The sequence below is a fragment of the Sinocyclocheilus anshuiensis genome, unplaced genomic scaffold (assembly GCF_001515605.1).
Source record: "Sinocyclocheilus anshuiensis isolate Anshui unplaced genomic scaffold, SAMN03320099.WGS_v1.1 scaffold758, whole genome shotgun sequence".
In the NCBI taxonomy this organism is placed as follows: domain Eukaryota; kingdom Metazoa; phylum Chordata; class Actinopteri; order Cypriniformes; family Cyprinidae; genus Sinocyclocheilus; species Sinocyclocheilus anshuiensis.
In genome coordinates, this window is record NW_015548126.1 from 2,423,443 (window position 1) to 2,445,116 (window position 21,674).

Consider the following 21,674-nt stretch of genomic DNA (forward strand, 5'->3'; position numbering starts at 1 on the left):
TCATTTTTATTTTGGTTTTAATTTAGTTTTTTTTTTTTTAAGTAATTTTAGTACTTCAACTTAAGCTAACATTTTTTTACTGTTGCCTTGGCAAGTAACTGAAAGAAATAAAATACATTTTTCATTAATGAAATGTTTTTTTTTTAGATTGTATTTCATTTCAGCTGTTGTTTATTTTATTTCAGTTAACATAAATGTTTTATATTTAGAATAGTATTAATTGTAATACTTTTAGTTAATTATAACACTGTTCAGTACTAATAATTGTTCATCAGAGTCACAAATAAAACTCTAAATTTAATGTTAAATATTTTTCATGTCAAGTAGGTCTAACGTTTCCATTAACATGGAGAACATTCTTGATCATTAGGCAGAAGAATGTGCGATTTTTAACTCATTCTGCTTTGCAGGACAAAGCTCAGCCAGAAACTCAGGCGAGAACATTTGGCAGCATTAGTTTCAATGCTTTCCTCGCTGTAGACGATCCTCAGGCGCTGCCGCTGGTGAGGCAGCCGGGCTCTGACGGCTTTAGGTTGGATTCCACAGCTTTGTTTCAGGTAAGAGGGACACAACAGCTGCCAAATTAAGACACATCGCGATATTGTTGTGCTTCTAACACTATTACACTGTCCAGGTGTCGGCAGGCAGGGAGTGGTACATTCACACCATCTACACCGTCCGGTCCAGAGACAACGCTAACCGAGGCATTGGGAAAAGGAGCCTTGACTATCATTCTGTGACACACAGCCACTCGATTTTCAAAAGGTCAGCCAACCACGTTCCAGATTTGGCTCAGGATATTGGCACAGAAAATAACCGTGGCACAAACATCTTACACATAGCGCTGGACCGCAGCACTCAAAAACATCCCAACCTTCATGAGGAATCCCAGGCGGAGGGTATCATTCCTAGAGAATTGAATCAAAGGGACTCTAGTGACGACCGGCTTGTTGTGATCATAGGAATCTTGGTGGGTCTTCTCTTCACCATCCTCCTCGTCATTCTCGTCATTCTGGTGGTGCGATCTAGACGGGACAAGAACATCACCGAGTCCCCAAAAGGCTCCAGCAGCACAGAGCCCATGATGACACAAGGCCTCGATAGCAATGACAGCTCAGAGGTTTGATTTCCCAACAGTGGACCCTTTTATTCAAATCACTTTTTGTTTGCAAGTGCCTCTTGTTCATTTGCTCGGGCACGCAAGGACACATAGTGACTAGGAGTGGTTGCGCTCTACCTCTCCTCGGGATTTTGTCAGTCCGAAAGTGTACTTGAATTTCAAAAGCACTTCTGTTGTCACTGCTTTAATAATTGTTTGATGTCTGAATCTTTTGCTGAGAGAATGGGTTGTAAACTACTGCTACTACTGCTTGATGGCATTGATATTTATCCAAATGAAAGTTTTACTTTATATCCAAAGGTGCTAGATGAAAGAATGGTATTATGGGAAAGATGATATTGTATAAATACAGGTTGTTTTCAGTCACTGATCATTTTTTTAATGGCTTGTTAGTATTATAAGGTTGAAAGAATCAAATTTTAGTCTATACTGGATGGGTGATCCATAAATAGTTTTTGTTTTTTATTTTTTACATTTTTGTGTTTTTTTCACTGCTATTGTTTCTACTTTACAAATGAAATGTACTGTAATACAATAACTTCAATAACATCAAACTACTGTTTTTGCTTTAATCAAGTTTCCATAAGAGTGAAATGGTTTCAGTTTTGGCACAACAAAAGCACATTAGTATTCTTTTTCTGTATTTTACATATTTATGGTCACTATCAAGTTTGCATGGTTTTATTTTTATCTACACTTACTGTGTAAAAATGTATTATAGTGTATTATTATAAGTCAGATAAAATGTTTGGGGAAATGATCAGTGATTTTTGCCATGTAACATTTCTTTGATGTTTCACAGTCAGCTATTTTTTTTTTTGGAGATCATTGTCATGACTTTTGTCCAAATGATGAATGTGATGCAAATTAGCATGGTATCAAATGAACATTAATGAGCTAAAAGTGAGCTTTTCTTTGAGATGCCTCAACACACAAAACCCTACTGATTTATTGGTCAAACAATGTAACTGTTGGAAGTATTTAGTATTTTTTTTATGTAATTCTGTCCAAGAATATAGTATAGAACAGTATATAGAATATATACAGCTCTGTAAAAAAAAATTAGACCACTTCAAAATGATCAGTTTCACTGGTTTTCCTATTTATAGGTATGTGTTTGAGTAATTTGTTTTATTCTATAAATTACTGACAACATTTTTCCCCAAATTCCAAATAAACATTGTCATTTAGAGCATTTATTTGCAGAAAATGGCAACTGGTTAAAATAACAAAAAAGATACAGTGTTTTCAGACCTCAAATAGTGCAAAGAAAACAATTTCATATTAATTTCAAACAAAACCATATGAATGTTTTAACTTTGGAAGAGTTCAGAAATCAATATTTGGTGGAATAACCCTGATTTTCAAGCACAGCATTCATGTGTCTTGGCATGCTCTCCACCAGTCTTTCACATTGCTGTTGGGTGACTTTTTGCCACTTGTGGCACAAAACTTAAAAGCAGCTCTGCTCTGGCGGTCCTCCATCCACACCTAGATTGACCTGGCTGTGTGGCGTGGACCATTGTCCTGTTGGGAAAAAAACAGTTAGGGAACATTGTCAGAGCAGAAGGAAGCAAGTTTTCTTCTAGGACAACTTTGTACGTGGCTTGATTCATGCACCCTTCACACAAACAAATCCATCGATTCCAGCTTTTCGGAAGCACACCCAGATCATCACTGATCCTCCATCAAATTTCACAGTGTAGGCCTCCCATTACCATTAAACGACGAGGTGTTGGGCAAAGCTGAAAACTGAAATCATACTCCAGTCCTCTAAGGTCAAATCCTTATGGTCTTTTGCAAACCTCAGGCTGGTTCTTCTTTGCCTCTTATTGATTTTTATTTTTATTTATTGGTTTATTTAATAGGGACCATGCATATTCATGAACATTTTTGTCGGTCTATTGTAAGACCTGCTTTTAAAGATTGTTTCAATAATTGATCTCTTTCCTTCATACGTTTCCTACACTCTTCATTTAGCCAGGGCAATATATCCCTGCTTTTCTTTTGACTCCGCTTTCTGAGGTAGGGCCCCCGACGATCCGGTATATCTCGGGACTCACCACTGGAGATGTTAATATTCCGCTCTTGCAACGAGACGACCTCCTCAACACCGCCACCGCCGCTGGAGTTTGTCGAGCCAAACACAGCCCCCAGCTGCAAACGCTCCGGAACAGCGGCCAACGCCACCCCAGAAGACTCCACCACAGCCCCGGGCCGGTGGCCACCGACGGCGCCACCCAAGCGAACTCCACCGAACAGCCGCCAACAAAGGCCCCCAACCGAGCGACCGGCACAGACAACCACGGCAACACAGGGGGTAAGTAAAAACAGGCCATTGATCGAATAGCGAACAAGGGCTGCCCTGGCAACGGCAGGGGAATGTAGGGCAGTGGTAGTCCGAGCCTAGCATTGGCTATGAGCAGATTGTTGAGGAGGGTTGCAAACAAGGCACATTGAAAAATGCCAGTTTGTGTTTTCGCTGTTGGTTGCGGTCCGGGATTGCGTTCTACATCACCAGCAAGAAGTAATAATACGGTGAGTTGAACGAGCCCATGGCGTGGATTAGATGGCATTTCACGCGATGTGGAGGACATCTTTGCGTATCCATTGATGTTAAGTTTGGAGTACAGCAGGTGTTGGCTACTGCCAACACAGGTGTTTTCTTTGTTAAAGCGATGTTGCACAGACAGCAACAACAGCGCCACAATGTATGGAACTATAATCCAGTGATGTAATGAAAATTTGGGTTTAGATGGTTTAGACAAACAGCACAAACAACACGCAGCACCTGCCAGGCTACATGCATGCACGTCAGGGACCGCCATCGTACTAGCTGATGAAGGTCTTTGTTCTTGCTTTGCACGACTTCAGCCCTGCCCCTAAGAGCCTTGCGTACACTTCACCGCAGCTGCCTTGCCATTCTTTTTGTAGATCACGTGATGTCATCCTGTGGTTGTTCAGTGACATCCGAATGAGTTGGTGGTCATCCCGGTCAGTGGACAGTCGTTTTCACCCACTGCTGGTCTGTAGGTTTGTTGTCCCCAATGTCTGCAGCTTGACTTTTTCTTAAGAACCGCTGTCTTTGAAATTTCGAGCAACCTGACTCTCACTCTATCCCTCTGCAAGTAAAGGTACCCTTCTTTTACTCACTAAAAACTTTTATTTTCAACTCTTTTGGTGTGGTCAATGGATTCCAGTTACTTTTAAGGTACAACCCAGGTCATCAAACGCTATGAACCAAACACTTTGATGACAACACTTCTGAGTGCTGAACACTGACTAATGCTATTTATTCAATGTGTTACGAGGAAAAGAGATGTCATATTTTATACAGCCCCTCACAAAAGCCCAATGATTTCCAAACTGTGTAGCGGGGATGTGTACATGGGCCGAAGGTGGGAAATACTCTAGTGTACTGTGATATATGTTTTGCTTAAGTGGAAACAATGTATCTATTTGATATTTCACACTTATTTTCAGGTGGTTGTCCAAAGCTAAACGTCACCTTCAGCAAGGATATGAAACACAACACGCGGAGTAGCTATGCATGTTACAGTCCTGTTGTTGACTATGGTGAGAAACTAAAAGCAAATAATGTACAAATATGTTGACAAGTGTCCGTACACTTATTTATATTTTAAATGTGTTCTGTTTTCTATAGTCTATGGGATCAAAATTCTCAGCTCAAGCACCGATGACGTTTTTATGTACTACACCACATTAGTCACTGATATTCTTCAGATTGGTAAATTATTATTCTGCTATTTTGAAAACTTAATTTTGATGGGTGAATTACGCCATCCAGCAGTTAAAAACGTCCTGTATAATAATAATATAAGCAAAATAAATAACTCATTTGATCATAGCGTGGAATTATTTTGCACTATTTTCATGTCTCTCCTGTCAAAATTTACTATGTCCTCCTATTTGCACTGAAAATGACCTCGAAGGACTTCAGTATTAATATTACTGTTATAATATTACTATAGTAATTGCCTTTTTTTTCTTAGTGGAATTTTTAAGATGATATCCAGGTAAAATCATAAAATTAGTTCAACTTAAACCAGAATTTTTCATCAACATATATTTTTAAATATATTTCAAAATATAGAAAAAATTGCCCTCAACCACAAAAAAAATTCTAATGTATGTTTCAAAATATATTTTTGTAAATATATTGGTAGACAATATATATATATATATATATGCGTGTATATAGATAGATAACATTATTAAATCATTAAAATCAAGTTTTGATCTCTAGTATGGCTAAGATTGGAAGTGTATTTTCTTGCCCCTGAAATACATTTTGAAATATATATTTGTATATGAAGGTCGAAACTAAATAAATGTTATATTTTTTATATTGTTAAATGTTATATTGAATATATTTTGGTCGGGAAATATAATTTCTGGTGAGTATCTGCATAAAGTACAGTCAGCTAGCCATTATTTCAAAATAAACCCTGTAACTGTACATTGGATAAAAGTGTCTAATAAATTAATAAATATAAATGTTATGGATTCTGTAAAGTACATAATAAAATACCTAATGCACTAATGCCGTTAACACAGAAACTTATTGCATAAATAATATATTAACACTTTTTTTCCTGTTTAAGGAGTGTTGGATTCTGGTGTCCAGAAAGATGCCACATGTCAGATGATACTGCGCTTATCTTGTGATGAAATGGAGCTGAAAAATGAAGCTCACTATCTGATCATGGGGCAGGATGATGCAATATCAGTGCTCAATAACGACGGACAACAGTAAGACTTGAAATCGTTTATTTAAAAAAAAGACAAAGGAATGCAAATTGCTGTTTTTGATTTGTAAAACATTCTTCTTCTGTTGTTTCTGAAGTTTCGGGTATGTGCTGAACAATGACATGTGGATCGAGAAGATACCAGAAGAAAAGAAATGCAAGGCAACCATAAGTCGCTCTGCCTGCCATCTTCTTAATGAATTTCTAAAGCAACACCCCATTAAACGCTGTGACATTTAGAAGACAAGATGGAAAATAACCACTTCCAACATCGTTATTTGGCTCGGTAAATCATGTGCTTTTATTTCTAGTGCATACTGACATATAAAGAGACTGTTACAGTTGTTTGGTACATTGGAAACTAGAGTCTGAAGCATTTCAATTCAGTTTTTCATGTGTATTGGCAATATGGTAGATTCAAGTTACCCTTTATTCTGTTACATAGTCAAATGGGAAGAATTCTATTACAAAAATCTCTGGCATGATGACCTTTAACTTTTCAGTGTCACACAACCTTCATTTTTAGGGCTACTTTTAGAGAAGCTACATCAAGAGTGCATTATTGCAGTTTAAATACTATGTTTCAAATGCTTCACGTGCCCCACTGTTGTTATACACTGTACAGTTCTACTACAGAATACTGTATTTAGTGGCTTAAACAACACTGGCTTTTGCTCGCACATGTTTGTAAAACCAGAATCATGACTCTATATAAAGTACAAATGCTCTCCTGATTCAGAATTCATTGCTTTTGAGGGCCAGAATGATCAAACTGTCATATCTAATGCAGTATTTTTTTTATTTTTCATTCATTTGATTACATTCATAGAAAAACAAAATAAAAATAATAAAAAAAAAACAGTAGTAAATGCTTCAGTAATATGGTAAACTATGGCAAGTACCCTGCAAATTGTTCTTTTATGAATTTTGTGGCTGTGTGACTTCATTTTCCCTTTTTAATGTTCATATTTCCGGTGTCTTCATATGACATATCTGCATTCCCTTTAATGACAAGGTGACTATCATGTGCATTAAAAAAAACTCGGTTGTATTTCACAACACGTTAGCTTTGCACACCTTGTGAAAACCACTGAAGGCATTGAACTGCAGATAAACAAAACACTTCAACTTCGAAAAATAACATTATTAACCATTGTTTACAAAATAAATAAACTTGCTTTATAACCTTTTTACGTGAATAAAACGCATGCAATATGTCAGTTGTGCTGTTGTGGTCAGTGCTATGTGGAAAGCCCATGTGACGTATAGGCGTAGCTTTTAAAATCAGAGGCACGATGAACCTACAAGCAGTTTTACTAAAGCACATTGACAGCCGGGTTACTTTAATATTGAGCTTCAGCGCACTAAGAGAGAGTGGATCTCCAAAACCATATTACAGCAAATCAATGGCGATCAGATTTACACCATATGATACGAACGCATACACATGTACTGCTAGTCAATGCACAAAAGGCCAGTTTGATGTGAGATAGCGCCATCCGCAGGTCATTCTTAAGCTGTTGCATTAATGATTTGCCCAGAAAACATTGACCACCATTTTGTTCCCTGCAATTTAGAGGGGTTTGTCAAGCAGCTTTTAAGGTTTTCAAGAAAGACTTTTGTGAAAGCACACCGATAGCTGCCCTCGATCACTGTTATATTCACAGCGACTGTGTTATTACTTGCTTGGGTTCGGTATACATTCATTTAGGAAGTGACTGTTAAAACAAATCAATGCAAATTGATCAAATAGGGATGCAACATTCATGAAGCCCTGGGTTTGTTCACATCAGCATGAGTCAGATGGCTGGAAATTTGTGTGCAGAGACTTGTGCAAAGGAAAACATGAAATGCCAAAGAAGACTGTCAGAGCTTACAGTATATGAACTCTTCCATCACGGTGAGTGTTTACTGCAGGTATCGGTAGACTTTGAAGCAGTGGTTTCCAGAGTCCGCCACGGCCACATGGCCATCTGACGTGAGAGCCAGACCCTGCGGACCGTACAAAGGATCCGCCGTCGTGTTGATGTACGACAGAAAAGAGCCACAATTGTCAAACACCTAAACAACAAAAGGAACTTTTAGTAATTCATTAGTATCAACATTTTTAATGAATGTCCATAAAGTGAATTCTAAAAAACATTTTTTTAAATTCAAAATGTAATTGTACTATAAAACTCAAAATTATTTGCTGAAAGTAAAAAATAGTTTTTTTAATAAAATATTTTACAAAAATATATATAATTATATTAGAAAATAAAATGCAATTGTAAAAATGTCTAAAAAAAATAAAAATGTTTTTTTTTTTTGTAAATTAAATAATAATAATAAGATATAAAATAAAAAATTAAATACAAAATAAAATAATAAAATAAAATAGGGCTAGGTGGTTGAAAGTAATTGCAAAAATGTCTTAGAAAAGTGGAATAGATTTTTAAATTAAAATATATATGTTAAAAAAATAAAATGAAATTAAGAAATAAAATACAGCTAGGTAGCTGAAAGGCAAAAAAGTGTAATACATTTTATAATTTACAGTGAATAAAAATTATATATATAACAATGTTACAAAATAAAAGGAAAAGCTGAAAGTAATTGCATTTTTTTTGGAATAGAAAAAAATGTCTCAGCGTAATCATACTTTGCAGCTGCTATTAGTTTTGATCTTTTGTTATCTAAAGCAATGAAATTCATACATTTTGAATTCTGTCTCAACTCGTCTATAAACTGTAAAGTTACTACATCATTTTTGAATTTAATTACTCAATGACAAAAATGAATAGCCTACCTGTATCCTACTGTTACCCCAGTCTGCAACAATAATATTCCCATTGCCATCTACAGCCACACCGGTGGGTGCATTGAACTGGCCGTTCCCTTCGCCATGCGAGCCAAATTTAAACAGGAACTCGCCATCAGCATTGTAAACCTGCAAGAAGCCATAAATCCAAAACAATCCAGGTTATGACATGTGGAATAATTTACACAGTAAAAGAGAAGTGCTTACCGTACCTTAACAGAATGATTGTGGAAATCTGTCACAACAATTTCATTCTTGTTGTTTATGGCCACAAAATGAGGACCTTATGGCCATAGAAGGAGAAAGACAGAGAGAGAGAGAGAGAGAGAGAGAGAGAGAGAGAGAGAGAGAGAGAGAGACCATTACATTCTCAACATGCTGTTTTGTTTCTAAGGAAATACCCAGCAACACAGAACACTTGAATCATGCAACCCCTACCTACATACCAAAAAATAAAAATCTCTCAGCATAGCTTTCTTCATGTGGATAATCAATTATCCTACAAGGCTTTCTATATCATTTTAAGATGACCTCATTCAATAATCAATAATACAATCTAACTGCACAAAATGAAACTAATAAATCAACTAAAAATGAATAATGTTGAATGCTCACTGAAGGCAGGGCCAGATTTACTCTGTTTTGGCTCTGTCGGTGTATTTGGAGTACTTTTGTCTGCAGAGAAACAGAAAGGAACATCTGATTAAAACATGATCTGGCCATGAATTCAATGCTGAAGACAAATAAGAATATATTACCTGCAAATTGCCTCTCTGATGTTCCTTTGGCACCAAATTTGGTCACCAGCTTGCCGTTGGATTGGAAAATGAAGACACAGCAGGCCTTGTTGTCTGCCGTGATAATATGACCATTCTTGTCCACGGCCACTCCTTTAGGACCCATCAGCCGACCTGCACCGATTTTATTCTGCCAGAAAAGCAAGACAACATATTAGCACATCACCAATTCATCAGATCAATGGAACACAAGCAACATGAATTAGTAAAGGCTATCTGATGTTTGGAAAAAGCAAGTTCAAACATTTTTAAGAGTAAGAGTTTTGTACTAGTTTTAATGTAAAATTTGTAAATGTTTAATATTTATATTATATATTAATAATATTTATTTATACATTTATTTATTATTTTTTTTTATAATTTTTTTTTAAATAAAGGCATGTCTAGAAATGTCTAAAATATACTTAATACATGTTTTTGTATGGAACGCTTTTAATGTTTGAAAGCTGACTCAAACATTGAAAGTTGACTTTTTTTTATGATACATAAATAACATTATTTTAAAATCCAAAAATTGGATGTTCTATGACTTTTAGAATCATGTTTAATTTAATTTTATCATTTAATATTGAACTAAGGTTTATTTCATTATCAATTTAATACATTTTGTATTTAATATATTTCATTCTTTTTTTTTATAATAATATATTTTTTTTTAATTAATTAAAATTATCATGAAAGAAATGTAACCGACCTTAAACTTGCCATCTGGAGAGAAGATGCTGAGCCACCTGTTGTCATAGTCGGCTACAATAATGTCACCATTCATGTCCACTGCAATGCCAGTGGGGCGCTGGAGCTGGCCAGGGGAGCGACCTCTGACCCCGAACTTCAGTTTGAATTGACCATCACTGGAAAACACCTAGAAGATCACAGAATGCAGCATATAAATTATTCTGGCCAAGTGGTACACATTTATTCATATATCCATCTGTTAAAGGCTACCATCAGGCTGTTTATTCTCACCTGTATGCACTGGTTGTTGCTGTCAGCGAGCACAATCCGCCCGTTGCTGGTGGTAGAGATGCCCTGCAGGTTGGAGAACTCCCCCCGCTCTCGACCCCTCGTCCCTGTCACATCAAATAAGACGTCAATTGACAAATTGTGACGCAGGCCAACAATCAAGCAGAATGCTATATTTTTTTTTTATTAATTAAAATTATCATGAAAGAAATGTAACCGACCTTAAACTTGCCATCTGGAGAGAAGATGCTGAGCCACCTGTTGTCATAGTCGGCTACAATAATGTCACCATTCATGTCCACTGCAATGCCAGTGGGGCGCTGGAGCTGGCCAGGGGAGCGACCTCTGACCCCGAACTTCAGTTTGAATTGACCATCACTGGAAAACACCTAGAAGATCACAGAATGCAGCATATAAATTATTCTGGCCAAGTGGTACACATTTATTCATATATCCATCTGTTAAAGGCTACCATCAGGCTGTTTATTCTCACCTGTATGCACTGGTTGTTGCTGTCAGCGAGCACAATCCGCCCGTTGCTGGTGGTAGAGATGCCCTGCAGGTTGGAGAACTCCCCCCGCTCTCGACCCCTCGTCCCTGTCACATCAAATAAGACGTCAATTGACAAATTGTGACGCAGGCCAACAATCAAGCAGAATGCAGAAAGGACCTTTTCATCTTTACAGGCCAACTTAAAAGACTGAAACAGTATAGCACTGTTATCTTCGTAAAAACATTTCTTTGTTCCCAAATTTTTGACAACTGAATTTCCATTACATAATTATATTATATATAATATAATTTTTCCATAAAAAAAATTCCATAAAAATTCATTTTTATTTTAGGGCGATCTGAAACGTATCTGAAAATATGACATTTTTGGCATACAGGACACAATCTGAAGTACAATTTGAGAAAAAAAACAACAACCTTGCAACTCTTTACTCACCCCCTCTGTAGATGAGTTCATCCTCAATGGGATTCTCCTTCTTCTTCGTTGTACTGTACATACTTGAGGGTCTGCGCACCGCCTTCTGGCGCACATGTCCTCCACCCCCTCCACCTCCTCCGGGTGACTTCACGCGTCTCTTCACGTCATCGGGTGACTGCGGGGCGTCGCAGGGTTTGACGGCCCGCAGGCGGAAGGGGCTGCCCCTCACTGGCTGCCCATAGAGCAGGACAGAGAAGGAGAACTCGCCCTCTGAGCGGAGAGTGTAGCCGATCTCGTAAGTGCCATTCTTGTTGTCTGTTATGTCCGTTTCGGTGACGGTTCCATTTGGACCGCTGATCTGAGCCCTCAGTGCAGCATTTCCAGTCTTTACTAGCTCACCGTCTTTGTCCTAGGGAAGCAGTTGGAGGATTTCGTTACAAACTTAAATCAAGCTACAGCATTTATTACAAGGACAGTCTGTCTGAAATAACCAGTTTGTGTTTGTATCTTGATACAACCAGTGGTTTGTATCTTGATATCTTGATATCATTGTCATCAAAATGACATTAGTGATATTAGAAATTGTATTTTATAAAAGTCAATAACAAAAAAATTAAATTTAAATTTAAATAATATATCTGACAATAAAACAAAAAATAAAACATCAAAATAATTTATAATCTGTATATAAATTAATTTTTAAATTAATAAATTAATTTTTTGTACACACACACACACACACACACATATATATATATATATATATATAATCATATGTCATTTTTGTTTATTGTAGAAATATATATTTTTTTTAGATATTACAGATTTTTTATTATTTATTTTCATATAAAATGTAAAAAAAATTACATAAAATTTAAATAATAAATAATTTGTCAATAATAAATAAACTAATAATAATAAATTATTTTAATCAATTAAAAAAAAAAATAACATTACATTTTAAAAATCTATAAATATAACCCTAACCTAACCTAAGCAATTATTAATTTATTATTGATTATTTACATATCGGTATCAGCCAGAATTTTATATGTGTGTGTGTACAGTATGTTTACAGTACAGTACAGTAAATTTACAGTATGTTTTCAAACTGAACTCAAACCCAAGAGTGACATCATCACCAACCTTACTGGTCACTGTAACAGTGGCATTTTGTCCAACAACAGCATGTCTGAGACCCTCTCCAGTAGCCACACTGGTGTGCCCCACGGCGCTGGTGGTGAGCAGGACTCCCAGGTTCTGGATGGAGCGGCGCAGCCCCTCTGTCTCCACCTGACAGTCCAGGTGGCCGTTCTCATGGGGCTGCTCAGGGAAGGCGTGGCGGGCCAGAACACCCATCCGCTCTCCCATCTGCTTCTGCACCAGGAGCACCTCTGTGGGGCTGCCGTGGTTTAGCGCCTGCTCTGTGAAGCTACAACTGCTCTGGATGTTTTCCTTCCCTTGAAGTAGTGCAGTGAGTTGGGCCTGCAGCACCTGCAGCAACATAAGCATTTGATATAATTACAGATGTCCCTTCAATTCAATTCAATAAAACAAACAAAAAAAAAAATAAATAAAATAAAATAAAATAAAATGTAATAAAATATCTGAGCTTTAAACTTTAAAAAAAAAAAATTATTCCATGTATAAATAAATGTTGCTTTGGCAGCTAACTGAGATAAAATTAAAAATATATTATTTAGTAACTGGAACTAAAACTGAAAAAAATTATGCAACAAAATTATTAAAACCTAAATCAAAGTTCAAATAAAAAAAAATTATAAAATAAAAGCTAATTCAGAATTATTCATAAATAAATAAAAATCTGCTTGATGTACTCGTATGCACATCAAATAATAAAATAAAAATAAAATAAAATAGAAATTAATGTTCATTTATTGTTTAAATTATTTTTAGATATTAGAGATGTGAAAATGTATGTTCAATTTCTTTACACAATATTTAAATAATAAATAATTATTTGAATACATATAATCAAAATCAATGCATGAAAATTTAAAATAAATTTAAAAATAAAAATAAAAATAAATAATAATTCAATTTTGATATGTAGTAATATGAAAATATTTAGTATAATTGTAAGTAGAAAACTGAAAATATACAATTAATTCAAGCTAATTCAAAATATGAATAAATACTATAAAATAAATACGATCTCTCTCCCTATATATATGTACTGTATGTAAGGAGTAAGCTTTTCACCTTCTGCTTGGTGCTGCAGATGTTCTCCAGGTCAGTGATGAGGGTAGTCTTGCGCTGATGCAGTGCTTTCTCCAGTTCCTCGAACGTATTGCTGATCTCCGTCACTGCCTCATTCTTCCTGTCTGTTAGCTGCTTGGAGATCTCATTTACCAGCTCTATAGCTGCAGTCAGCTGAGGAAGCCTGCGGATGCAGAATGAGGACAACGTTCAGTCAGGTCATGATGTGACTCAAGCAGCTGAGCTTTGCAAACACAACAGTAACTACATAAAAATGTTTAAAAAAAAAAGAAGGGAAACCAAAATTGTAGTATTAAAAAGTAAGTAAAAAAAAAAAAAGAATGGTTCAGTGTACAGTATAAAGAATGGGTTAAAATATGAGCTTTAAATACTGGCTCAGTTTAACAGTGAGCTTGGTATTATTCTTGGCTGCATGAACCTGTTGCGAATAGCATCCAGCTGGTTCTTCAATGCAGCTTTGTGCTGCTCCAGAACATCCCGCAGTGGAACAGTCACATGTTCTCTGTGCTCTCCTTCTGTGCATTCCAAACACATGGCCGTTTCACAAGACTCGCAGTAAAACTCCATCACCTGCAGAGGGCGACAAAAACTCATTCAAATGCTGCACACAAAGATTAGTAAAGACTCAGTTTAAGTAGCACAGATGCTATTTACACTTCATATTTTATGAGCTCTCTCCATATCTTATCTGTAAATAGCTGAGAAAAAAAACCGTTGATAATAAATTCATAAATACTTCCACTGTGTTGTTTTTGTGAATTATAATGTATTTGTATAATTTACTGTAATTGTATAATAATTGTATAATGTATTGTATAAATAAATAAAAAAACTTAAAATAAATTAATAAATATTTCCACTAGTAAATTACTAGTGTTGATATTGTAAACTAAAAAATTGTTTTAGTAAACTTAAAAAATAAATCAATATAAATATAATATAAATATCAATATAAATATAAATATTAGATGAAGAACTTGAACTTGAAAAGCCTTGGTAGCTTACTGAAATAAAAAAAAACGTTTAAGTACTAAGATTATTAAAACTCAAAATTAAAAGGAAAACTGAAAATATAAAAATGAAAGCTGATTCAAAATATTAATAAATACTATAATATACTATAATACTAAAATATCACTGCTGGTAAATAAGAATTTGCTTGGGTTATTCCTATGCACATAACTACAAATAATTACATCTAATATAATACAGTATATATATAATAATAATAATATATAATATCTCCCACTTGAAACTATTGTCCCAATACTTGCACAGCCTTACCACTTGTTCAAAAGTGTATACTTTTCCTATCACCAGTGAAGTATGTACATGTCATTCGTAGTAGGAGGCCTGTACTGCACTGTCAGGATGTGTGCGTGCTTACCTTGCCCTCGTGGTTGGGGCAGGAGAGGGGCGGGGCATATGTAGCAGCACCGGCTGACTCCAGCCCACTAGAGGCCTCAGGACAGGTGCAGTCCTGCTCCCTCTGCAACACCTCCATCAGATTAGTTATGAAGAAATTGTTCTGCAGTGCTGCAACACCCTTTTCAGGCAGGATGGAGGTCTGTCTGCACACCGGGCAGGAGAGGGTCAGGGACTGAGGGGGGATGTAGTTCTGGAGGCATCTGTGATGATAAGAGTGTGAAAACAAGTGCAAGCTGTAAAGATTTCCCTCCAAGGTCAAATGGATTGTAAATGCACTGGGCGTAGCCTGAGACTCGTGGTCTGTCTGTGTTCAATTTTTCAGTCTCATTAAATTACAGTCGTAAATATTTTGACAGGACGATATAAAGTAACAAAAATTAGAGCAATTAACTGTCATGTGAGGACACATGATTTGTTGACAGAAGCGGAAAAAAACTGCGGCTCACATTCCAGCTCAGTGACGGCAGAGGGAATACAGTCATCTCTGTTTTTGCCTTACTGGGTGGATTCGAAACATGATGTCATACGACAGCCATTCTAAAGCAAAATCCAGCATCTGTGACATTGCTTTGTTACTATTTAGGAAGCCCTGGAAGAGCTTTAAGTCAAACTGTGCATGTGCACTGGCGCGTTGGAGCTGGACAGGGTTTTTTTCATTTATTTTCTATAGGAGCAGAGCAGCAGACCAACAGAGTAGACCAAGTGGTGAGAGTGTTGAATTTTGAAATTATAGAAATGAGAGGCTAAAAACAATGGGCGGCAGCCAATCACTGTGAGGTGAAGGCAATGACATCTGTCACAAATATTTAAATTGTGTTACATATCACTCAGTAATAGTTTTTCATATACATATTACTCATTTTAACTCAATATTATATATAATTAATTTCAAATGCAGAATGTTGCTAGACTGTTTGTGCACTTTGGCAATTCAAAAATAAATAAATGTCTTTTATTTTATTATTATTTTTCTTTTAATACATATGACATTATTGTGTAAAATTTTCAATGTGGCTATTCTGAATATTAATTCAATGTGGTTAGGCTGTGGAAGTATTAACAAGTGTACAATTCAGAAAAATACATTAATTTTAATTTAAAATGCAATATAATTTAATTTAATAATTATTATATTATTTTGTAGAATTATAATAAATATTATTTTCTATATTGCTATATAAAAAGAAATGGAAATGGAAATTTGGATGGGGACTGAACTGGTTCACTAAAATGAAATTCCCAAATGTTTAATATCAGAGCAGGTGGACAGACAAGCATGTTGGATTATCACCTTAGTTTGCTCTGCTATAATACAACATTACAAAAAAATAATAAGATGTACACTGCTATTTTCCAGAAAAAGCATTTTGCTACTGAAAAAGGTCGAGCTACTATCATGCTACTAAAAATGTGGTTAATTGAGTGTTTTTTAGTGTTTTAGTTAGTTATTCCCCACACTGGATCATCTTCAAGTCAACCAGATTGCTGTGATTTTACAGGCACACCCCCGAAGCGGCAGCATTTAGCAGATTTCTTCCAAACCAGTGAACACAGACAGTCTTTAGCATATTGTGAAAGCAGCATTCAGGCTATGATTGCGTGATTGTAATCATTTGTTCATTCATACACAAGGCACTTTCTATTGAGATGTGTCAGTTTACCTCTCGCAGAAGGTGTGCAGGCAGGGCAGGACTTTGGGATTGTGGTAGTGCTCCAGACAGATGCTGCACACCAGGAACTGCTTGTCTATTTGACGCACCACCGGGCTGGTGCTGCCACTTTCCCGCTTAGCCATCGTGAGAGGCATTCAAGTGAAGAGACAGAGGCCTCTCAGACTATAAGAGAGAGACAGAAAGAACGGTAATCTTTGAATACAGCTGTAGGTCTATCTGTACAATCCCATGTATGTCTATGCAGGCAAAGGGAAACTTGCATAAAGGTTTTTATGCATGACAAGGGTCGACTACATTTTTAAAGGAGCACTAAATACAATGAAATATATCCACAACTATTTCAATTTTATAAAAATATTTAGCAAAATTTGCACAATTACAAAACACAGTTTCATTAGAAATTATGCACAGTTAAATTATTCTATGAATATTATTTACACAGATGCTTGATCATGTGTCATAATTTATCTCAAATACGCCCTCCAGTTTTATAAATGTCATAATTCAAAAATTGTATGATACAGTTTCATATTGAAAGCCTGGGTCCAGGACAAGGGTAAAACAATATACAACAAACATTTGAAAAGTGGCAACACATTTCTCTATACACCACCATTAAAAATTTGGGGTCAATAAGATTTATTTATTTATTTATTAGTGCTGTCAAACGATTAATCTCAATTAACTAAAAGTTTGTGTTTACATAATATACGTGATTGTACGGTGCATATTATGTATATATAAATGCACACACAAACATGTATATACATTTTTATATTTATATCCAATTTATATTATATTTAAATATAAATATTTTATATATAAATATGACATTTTTCTTAAATATATCGACGCATGTGTGTGCATTTATATATACATAATAAATATACACAGTACACACATATATTACGTAAAAGCAAACTTTTATTTTGGATGCGATTAATCGTTTAACAGCACTATTATTTATTTATTTTTGAAAGAAGTTAATACATTTATTTAGCAACAATGCATTAAATTGATCAAAAGTGAGACAAAAAAAAACATCTATATTGTTACAAAACATTTATTTTTCAAATTTATGCTGTTATTTTGAACTTTCTATTAAAGAAAAAAAAAACATTATCACGTTTCCACAAAAAATAAAGCAGCACAACTGTTTTCAACATCGATAATTTCTTGAGCACTGAATCAGCATATTAGAAAGATCATGTGACACTGAAGACAAATGACATTTTTATATTATATTAAAATAGAAAACAGCTGTAGCCATCAGCTATATCCATGACACACATCCATGTGAACATCTGTCTGCTCAGACTGAACAGATTAACCCTGATCCCTCCATCTACTAACAACATGTTATTGTTTCAGTATCAATGAATGTGCATACAGCATCAGTTTATCTTCCACAAAAACAAATGGGATGTGAAATCCCATGATGCCCAAAACATAACAGTCTTTCTGTTATTGAGAGAGTCATATGTCTGTCTGTCTGTGTGGATGTGTTTGTGTGAGCACATGTTTTTTTTGCTGTTTAAGTGTCCATGCGCTACCTCGTCTGCCATGATTTTCCAACTCTGACCCACATCTGATTCTGTTTTTCTCAATTTTAGGATTAGAGTTTGAGGATTTTGTCTACTGAAAATATGGCCTTTATATTCCATGTTGCAACTAGGCCTGTCACAATAATCAATATATCCAATTAAAGCGCAATATATGTACATGACCGCAATCATTTTTGGTGACACAATATATCGCCCATTATATTTACTTAAAAATTAATGTCACCATGTTTTGTACATTCCACTTGTGCCTGTGTCTTTTGCAGCTTATTTTACTAACAATAAATTTCACCCGCCGATAACATTGTTTGTTTGCACACGTCTGCGGCTGTTTTGTATTAGCACAAGTTCACTAAAGGAATTATGCAAATCAGGCAACGGACATCCAAAAAAGCAGCGGACCTCTTGGATTTGGCATATTTTGTTTTGACCGTACAGCATCACTGCACTGCCATCTAGACACCTGAACCAACACTTTAAAAAAAACGCAAAATATGTTTGGCAGCATAACCCATCTAGATTTGGCTCTTCTCCAACCATTGATCATTTGGTGAATTACGGGGCTGTTTAAAAGAAACACATTTCTGCTTTAAAGAGGTCATATAATTCTGCTAAAAAGAACATTATTTTGTGTATTTGGTGTAATGAAATGTGTTTATGCGGTTTAAGGTTCAAAAAACACATTGAGCTTGTAACACTCCAAAGAGAAAGGAAAAATTGAAATCGCATCATATGACCCCTTTAAATATGCGCTGTGGAAGTTATCAAGATTTTATTAGGGCTGTCAGTTTAACGCGTTAACATAATTAATTAGTTATGAAAAAATAACGCTATTAAAATATTTTAATGCAGTTAACACACTGGCCCCGCCCCCAGATCGACCTGTACATCATCTTACATTTTATACAGTTGACTGTTGACAAATATGATGCAGGGCAACAACTCCATAAATGCAGTTATGTCCTAAATTCAAGATATTGGTGCAAAAATGACCCTGTATGTGTTTTTGTCTCATATTTATATCATATGATAAGCGATATTAATGCTACAGGAGCAGCGAGCAATATCACACGAGTGCTGATTTTGTCCCGAAAATGTGGTTTAAATGTGATTTTATACAACAGTTCAGTAAATAAGAAGTTGATATTGTGTTATATTTTAAACAATATTATGCGTTTTTGCTCAATTTTGCAGACAACATATTACCTTTAAAGCCATAGCAGAATTGTTGTGCGTCTCAGAGCAACACAGCGGTGTTTAGTTTCTGAATGAATCCGCGGTTTGAACGAATCGTGTGAATCAATGAATCAAAGGTTCATTCATAAGTGAGCCGTTTACTGAATTCCTGAATGAATCAGCCGTTTGAACAAATCGAATCACAAAGACATTTACCGCCATCTGCTGGTAGTTTGAGTTTCTTATTTAGAGTATCATTTCATAAAAAAAATAATAATAATCATTTTTAAAAAATTTAAATTCTGTCATTTACTCTTTTACGTCCCTCATGTCGTTTCAAAACTTTCTTTTGTGGAACATAAAAGAAGGTATTTTGAAGACTTGGTAACAAAGCTGTTTATGGTTACCAATGACTTTCATTGTATGAACAAAAAATACTGAGATGCTTCTCAAAATATCCTTTTATGTTCCATAGTTTATGTTAGGCCATTATAGCTTAAATGCTTATGTGTAATTTATGTTGAATTAAATAAAATATTTCTTTCTAAAGCTACAATTTGTAATGTCTACTTGATACTTTCTCATTCAACACAAAAATAGTTGTAAATAATCTTTTGTGGCTATTTTCACAGTAAAATTAATTTTGCGATTAATTAGATTAATTAGCCTAATCGAAACATCTTGTAATTAATTAGATTAAAAATTTTAATCGACTGACAGCCCTAGTCTTTTTTAAAACTGAACTTCTTTTAAATTAAAGGGATAGTTCACCCAAAAATGAAAATTCTGTCAGTAATTACTGACCTTCATGTCGTTCCAAACCCATAAGACTTTTGTTCATCTTTAGAACACAAATTAAGATATTTTTTATGAAATCCGAGAGCTTTCTGACCATGCATAGACAACAAAGCAACTACCACGTTCAAGGCCCAAAAAGGTAGTAAGGACATCGTTAAAATAGTTCCTGTGACATCAGGGGTTCAACCGTAATGTTATGAAGCTACGAGAATACTTTTTGTGTGCAAAGAAAACAAAAGTAATGACTTTTATTCAACAATTGCTTCTCTTCTGTGTCAGAATTCGATACACATTCATGACAGTACCATGACACATGCAAGGATTAAGGATATATTAAAAAAAAAAATGTTTACTTACAATTTTTACCCAATGAAATATTTTAGAGCTTGACATTTTATTCATTTACATGAATTTTCCAAGCCTAGATAATTAAATTAAACTAAACTAGGCTTCTTCATATATGCAGGTTTTCAAAGAAAAAAAAACAGTTGTTAAAGGGGTTAATTAAAATAAGAAACATCTTGATTTTGGTTGTAGCTTATTTCAATGCTTGTTTTAGCTTGTACGGTTTGTTTTTAATATTTTAAGGCATCTGGGAAGTTAACTGAAGCCCCCTATTGGGCCCCGGACCCCTGATTGAGAACCACTACTCTAGTGCATGTTTACATAGAAAAACAATGGAAAAGCAGTGTAGTGGAAAAACACATTCTGTGTGAATAGCCCCTAATGCTACCATGATCAGTAGAAAATGCATACATCACAATGCAAACATCACACATCACATGCAAACATTACTTTTCAATAAAAGGTTTTGTAATAACAGGACTAATTTTGCATAAAAAGCAGTAATGATAATGAAGACAGAATGAGTGCCAGAAGGATGAATGACAGTCAGTGAGACTCTATTAAGCATGTTAAATCCAATCAGTTCCAAAACTGCTGAATCTCTGCAGAGAAACGGAACAAGGGATCAACAGATAAAACAATACATTTTCTGGATGATGCTGACATTAAAATAGGCTGTTGGGCAATATGCAAATATATATATTTCAATCATGACAACCCTCTGAAGATTTTAGCATGGTGATGGATATGACAATGTTAATGTATTTGGTCTTGGCGGAATAGATCTGCTACGCTGCTGCTGCTGAATTGCTGCTGCTGTTGGTTATAGCTGTAGTTATAGATTATTGCTGCTGCTGCAAGCAAGTACAGAAACTTGCTACTGTCAATGCATATGGCGATACGGTGCCATGAGTATTTAAGACATACTGCTGCTCCACAAATAGCATATAAAATCTTTTAAATAGCTTGTAAAAGCGGCGTGCACATTTTACATTCACTTTCAAATAACGGCAATTCGGCGTAAAGCAATTGTTCGTTTGAATTTTCCCTCTTTTCCTCGCTTTCCTTCGC

The 21,674-nt window shown here is 35.4% G+C and overlaps 3 protein-coding genes across 3 annotated transcripts in view; 2 read left to right on the forward strand and 1 right to left on the reverse strand.

Moving 5' to 3' along the window:
* Positions 1-1,471, forward strand: part of LOC107704782 (FRAS1-related extracellular matrix protein 2-like) — a 74,297-nt gene extending 72,826 nt beyond the window's left edge. Inside the window, exons 23-24 of the mRNA XM_016507808.1 lie at positions 411-557; positions 635-1,471. Coding sequence (XP_016363294.1) covers positions 411-557; positions 635-1,126 — 639 coding nt within the window. The 3' untranslated portion in view covers positions 1,127-1,471. The remainder of the gene's footprint in view (positions 1-410; positions 558-634) is intronic.
* A 1,522-nt stretch (positions 1,472-2,993) lies between these two features.
* On the forward strand, positions 2,994-6,635 carry LOC107704700 (complement C4-like). The gene is made up of 5 exons (XM_016507688.1): positions 2,994-3,015; positions 3,150-3,440; positions 4,604-4,696; positions 5,746-5,893; positions 5,988-6,635. The coding sequence occupies exons 1-5, from the start codon at positions 2,994-2,996 to the stop codon at positions 6,127-6,129; spliced, it is 696 nt and encodes a 231-aa protein (XP_016363174.1). The 3' UTR covers positions 6,130-6,635.
* Positions 6,636-6,715: 80 nt separating this feature from the next.
* LOC107704783 (tripartite motif-containing protein 3-like) overlaps positions 6,716-21,674 on the reverse strand; it is a 22,544-nt gene continuing 7,585 nt past the window's right edge. Inside the window, exons 2-14 of the mRNA XM_016507809.1 lie at positions 16,711-16,884; positions 15,009-15,249; positions 14,040-14,191; positions 13,604-13,784; positions 12,527-12,874; positions 11,399-11,789; positions 10,943-11,046; positions 10,671-10,838; positions 9,448-9,616; positions 9,305-9,364; positions 8,902-8,972; positions 8,678-8,818; positions 6,716-7,950 (exon numbers count right to left, since the gene is read on the reverse strand). Coding sequence (XP_016363295.1) covers positions 7,798-7,950; positions 8,678-8,818; positions 8,902-8,972; positions 9,305-9,364; positions 9,448-9,616; positions 10,671-10,838; positions 10,943-11,046; positions 11,399-11,789; positions 12,527-12,874; positions 13,604-13,784; positions 14,040-14,191; positions 15,009-15,249; positions 16,711-16,856 — 2,325 coding nt within the window. The 5' untranslated portion in view covers positions 16,857-16,884 and the 3' untranslated portion in view covers positions 6,716-7,797. The remainder of the gene's footprint in view (positions 7,951-8,677; positions 8,819-8,901; positions 8,973-9,304; positions 9,365-9,447; positions 9,617-10,670; positions 10,839-10,942; positions 11,047-11,398; positions 11,790-12,526; positions 12,875-13,603; positions 13,785-14,039; positions 14,192-15,008; positions 15,250-16,710; positions 16,885-21,674) is intronic.

Bases quoted from the DNA above. Each gene is read 5' to 3' on its own strand.
- LOC107704700 (XM_016507688.1), top strand. From the start codon at position 2,994: ATGCATATTCATGAACATTTTT. The intron at 3,016-3,149 runs GTCGGTCTATTG...TTTCTGAGGTAG, and splicing joins GCATATTCATGAACATTTTT to GGCCCCCGACGATCCGGTAT. The intron at 3,441-4,603 runs GTAAGTAAAAAC...ACTTATTTTCAG, and splicing joins CAACCACGGCAACACAGGGG to GTGGTTGTCCAAAGCTAAAC.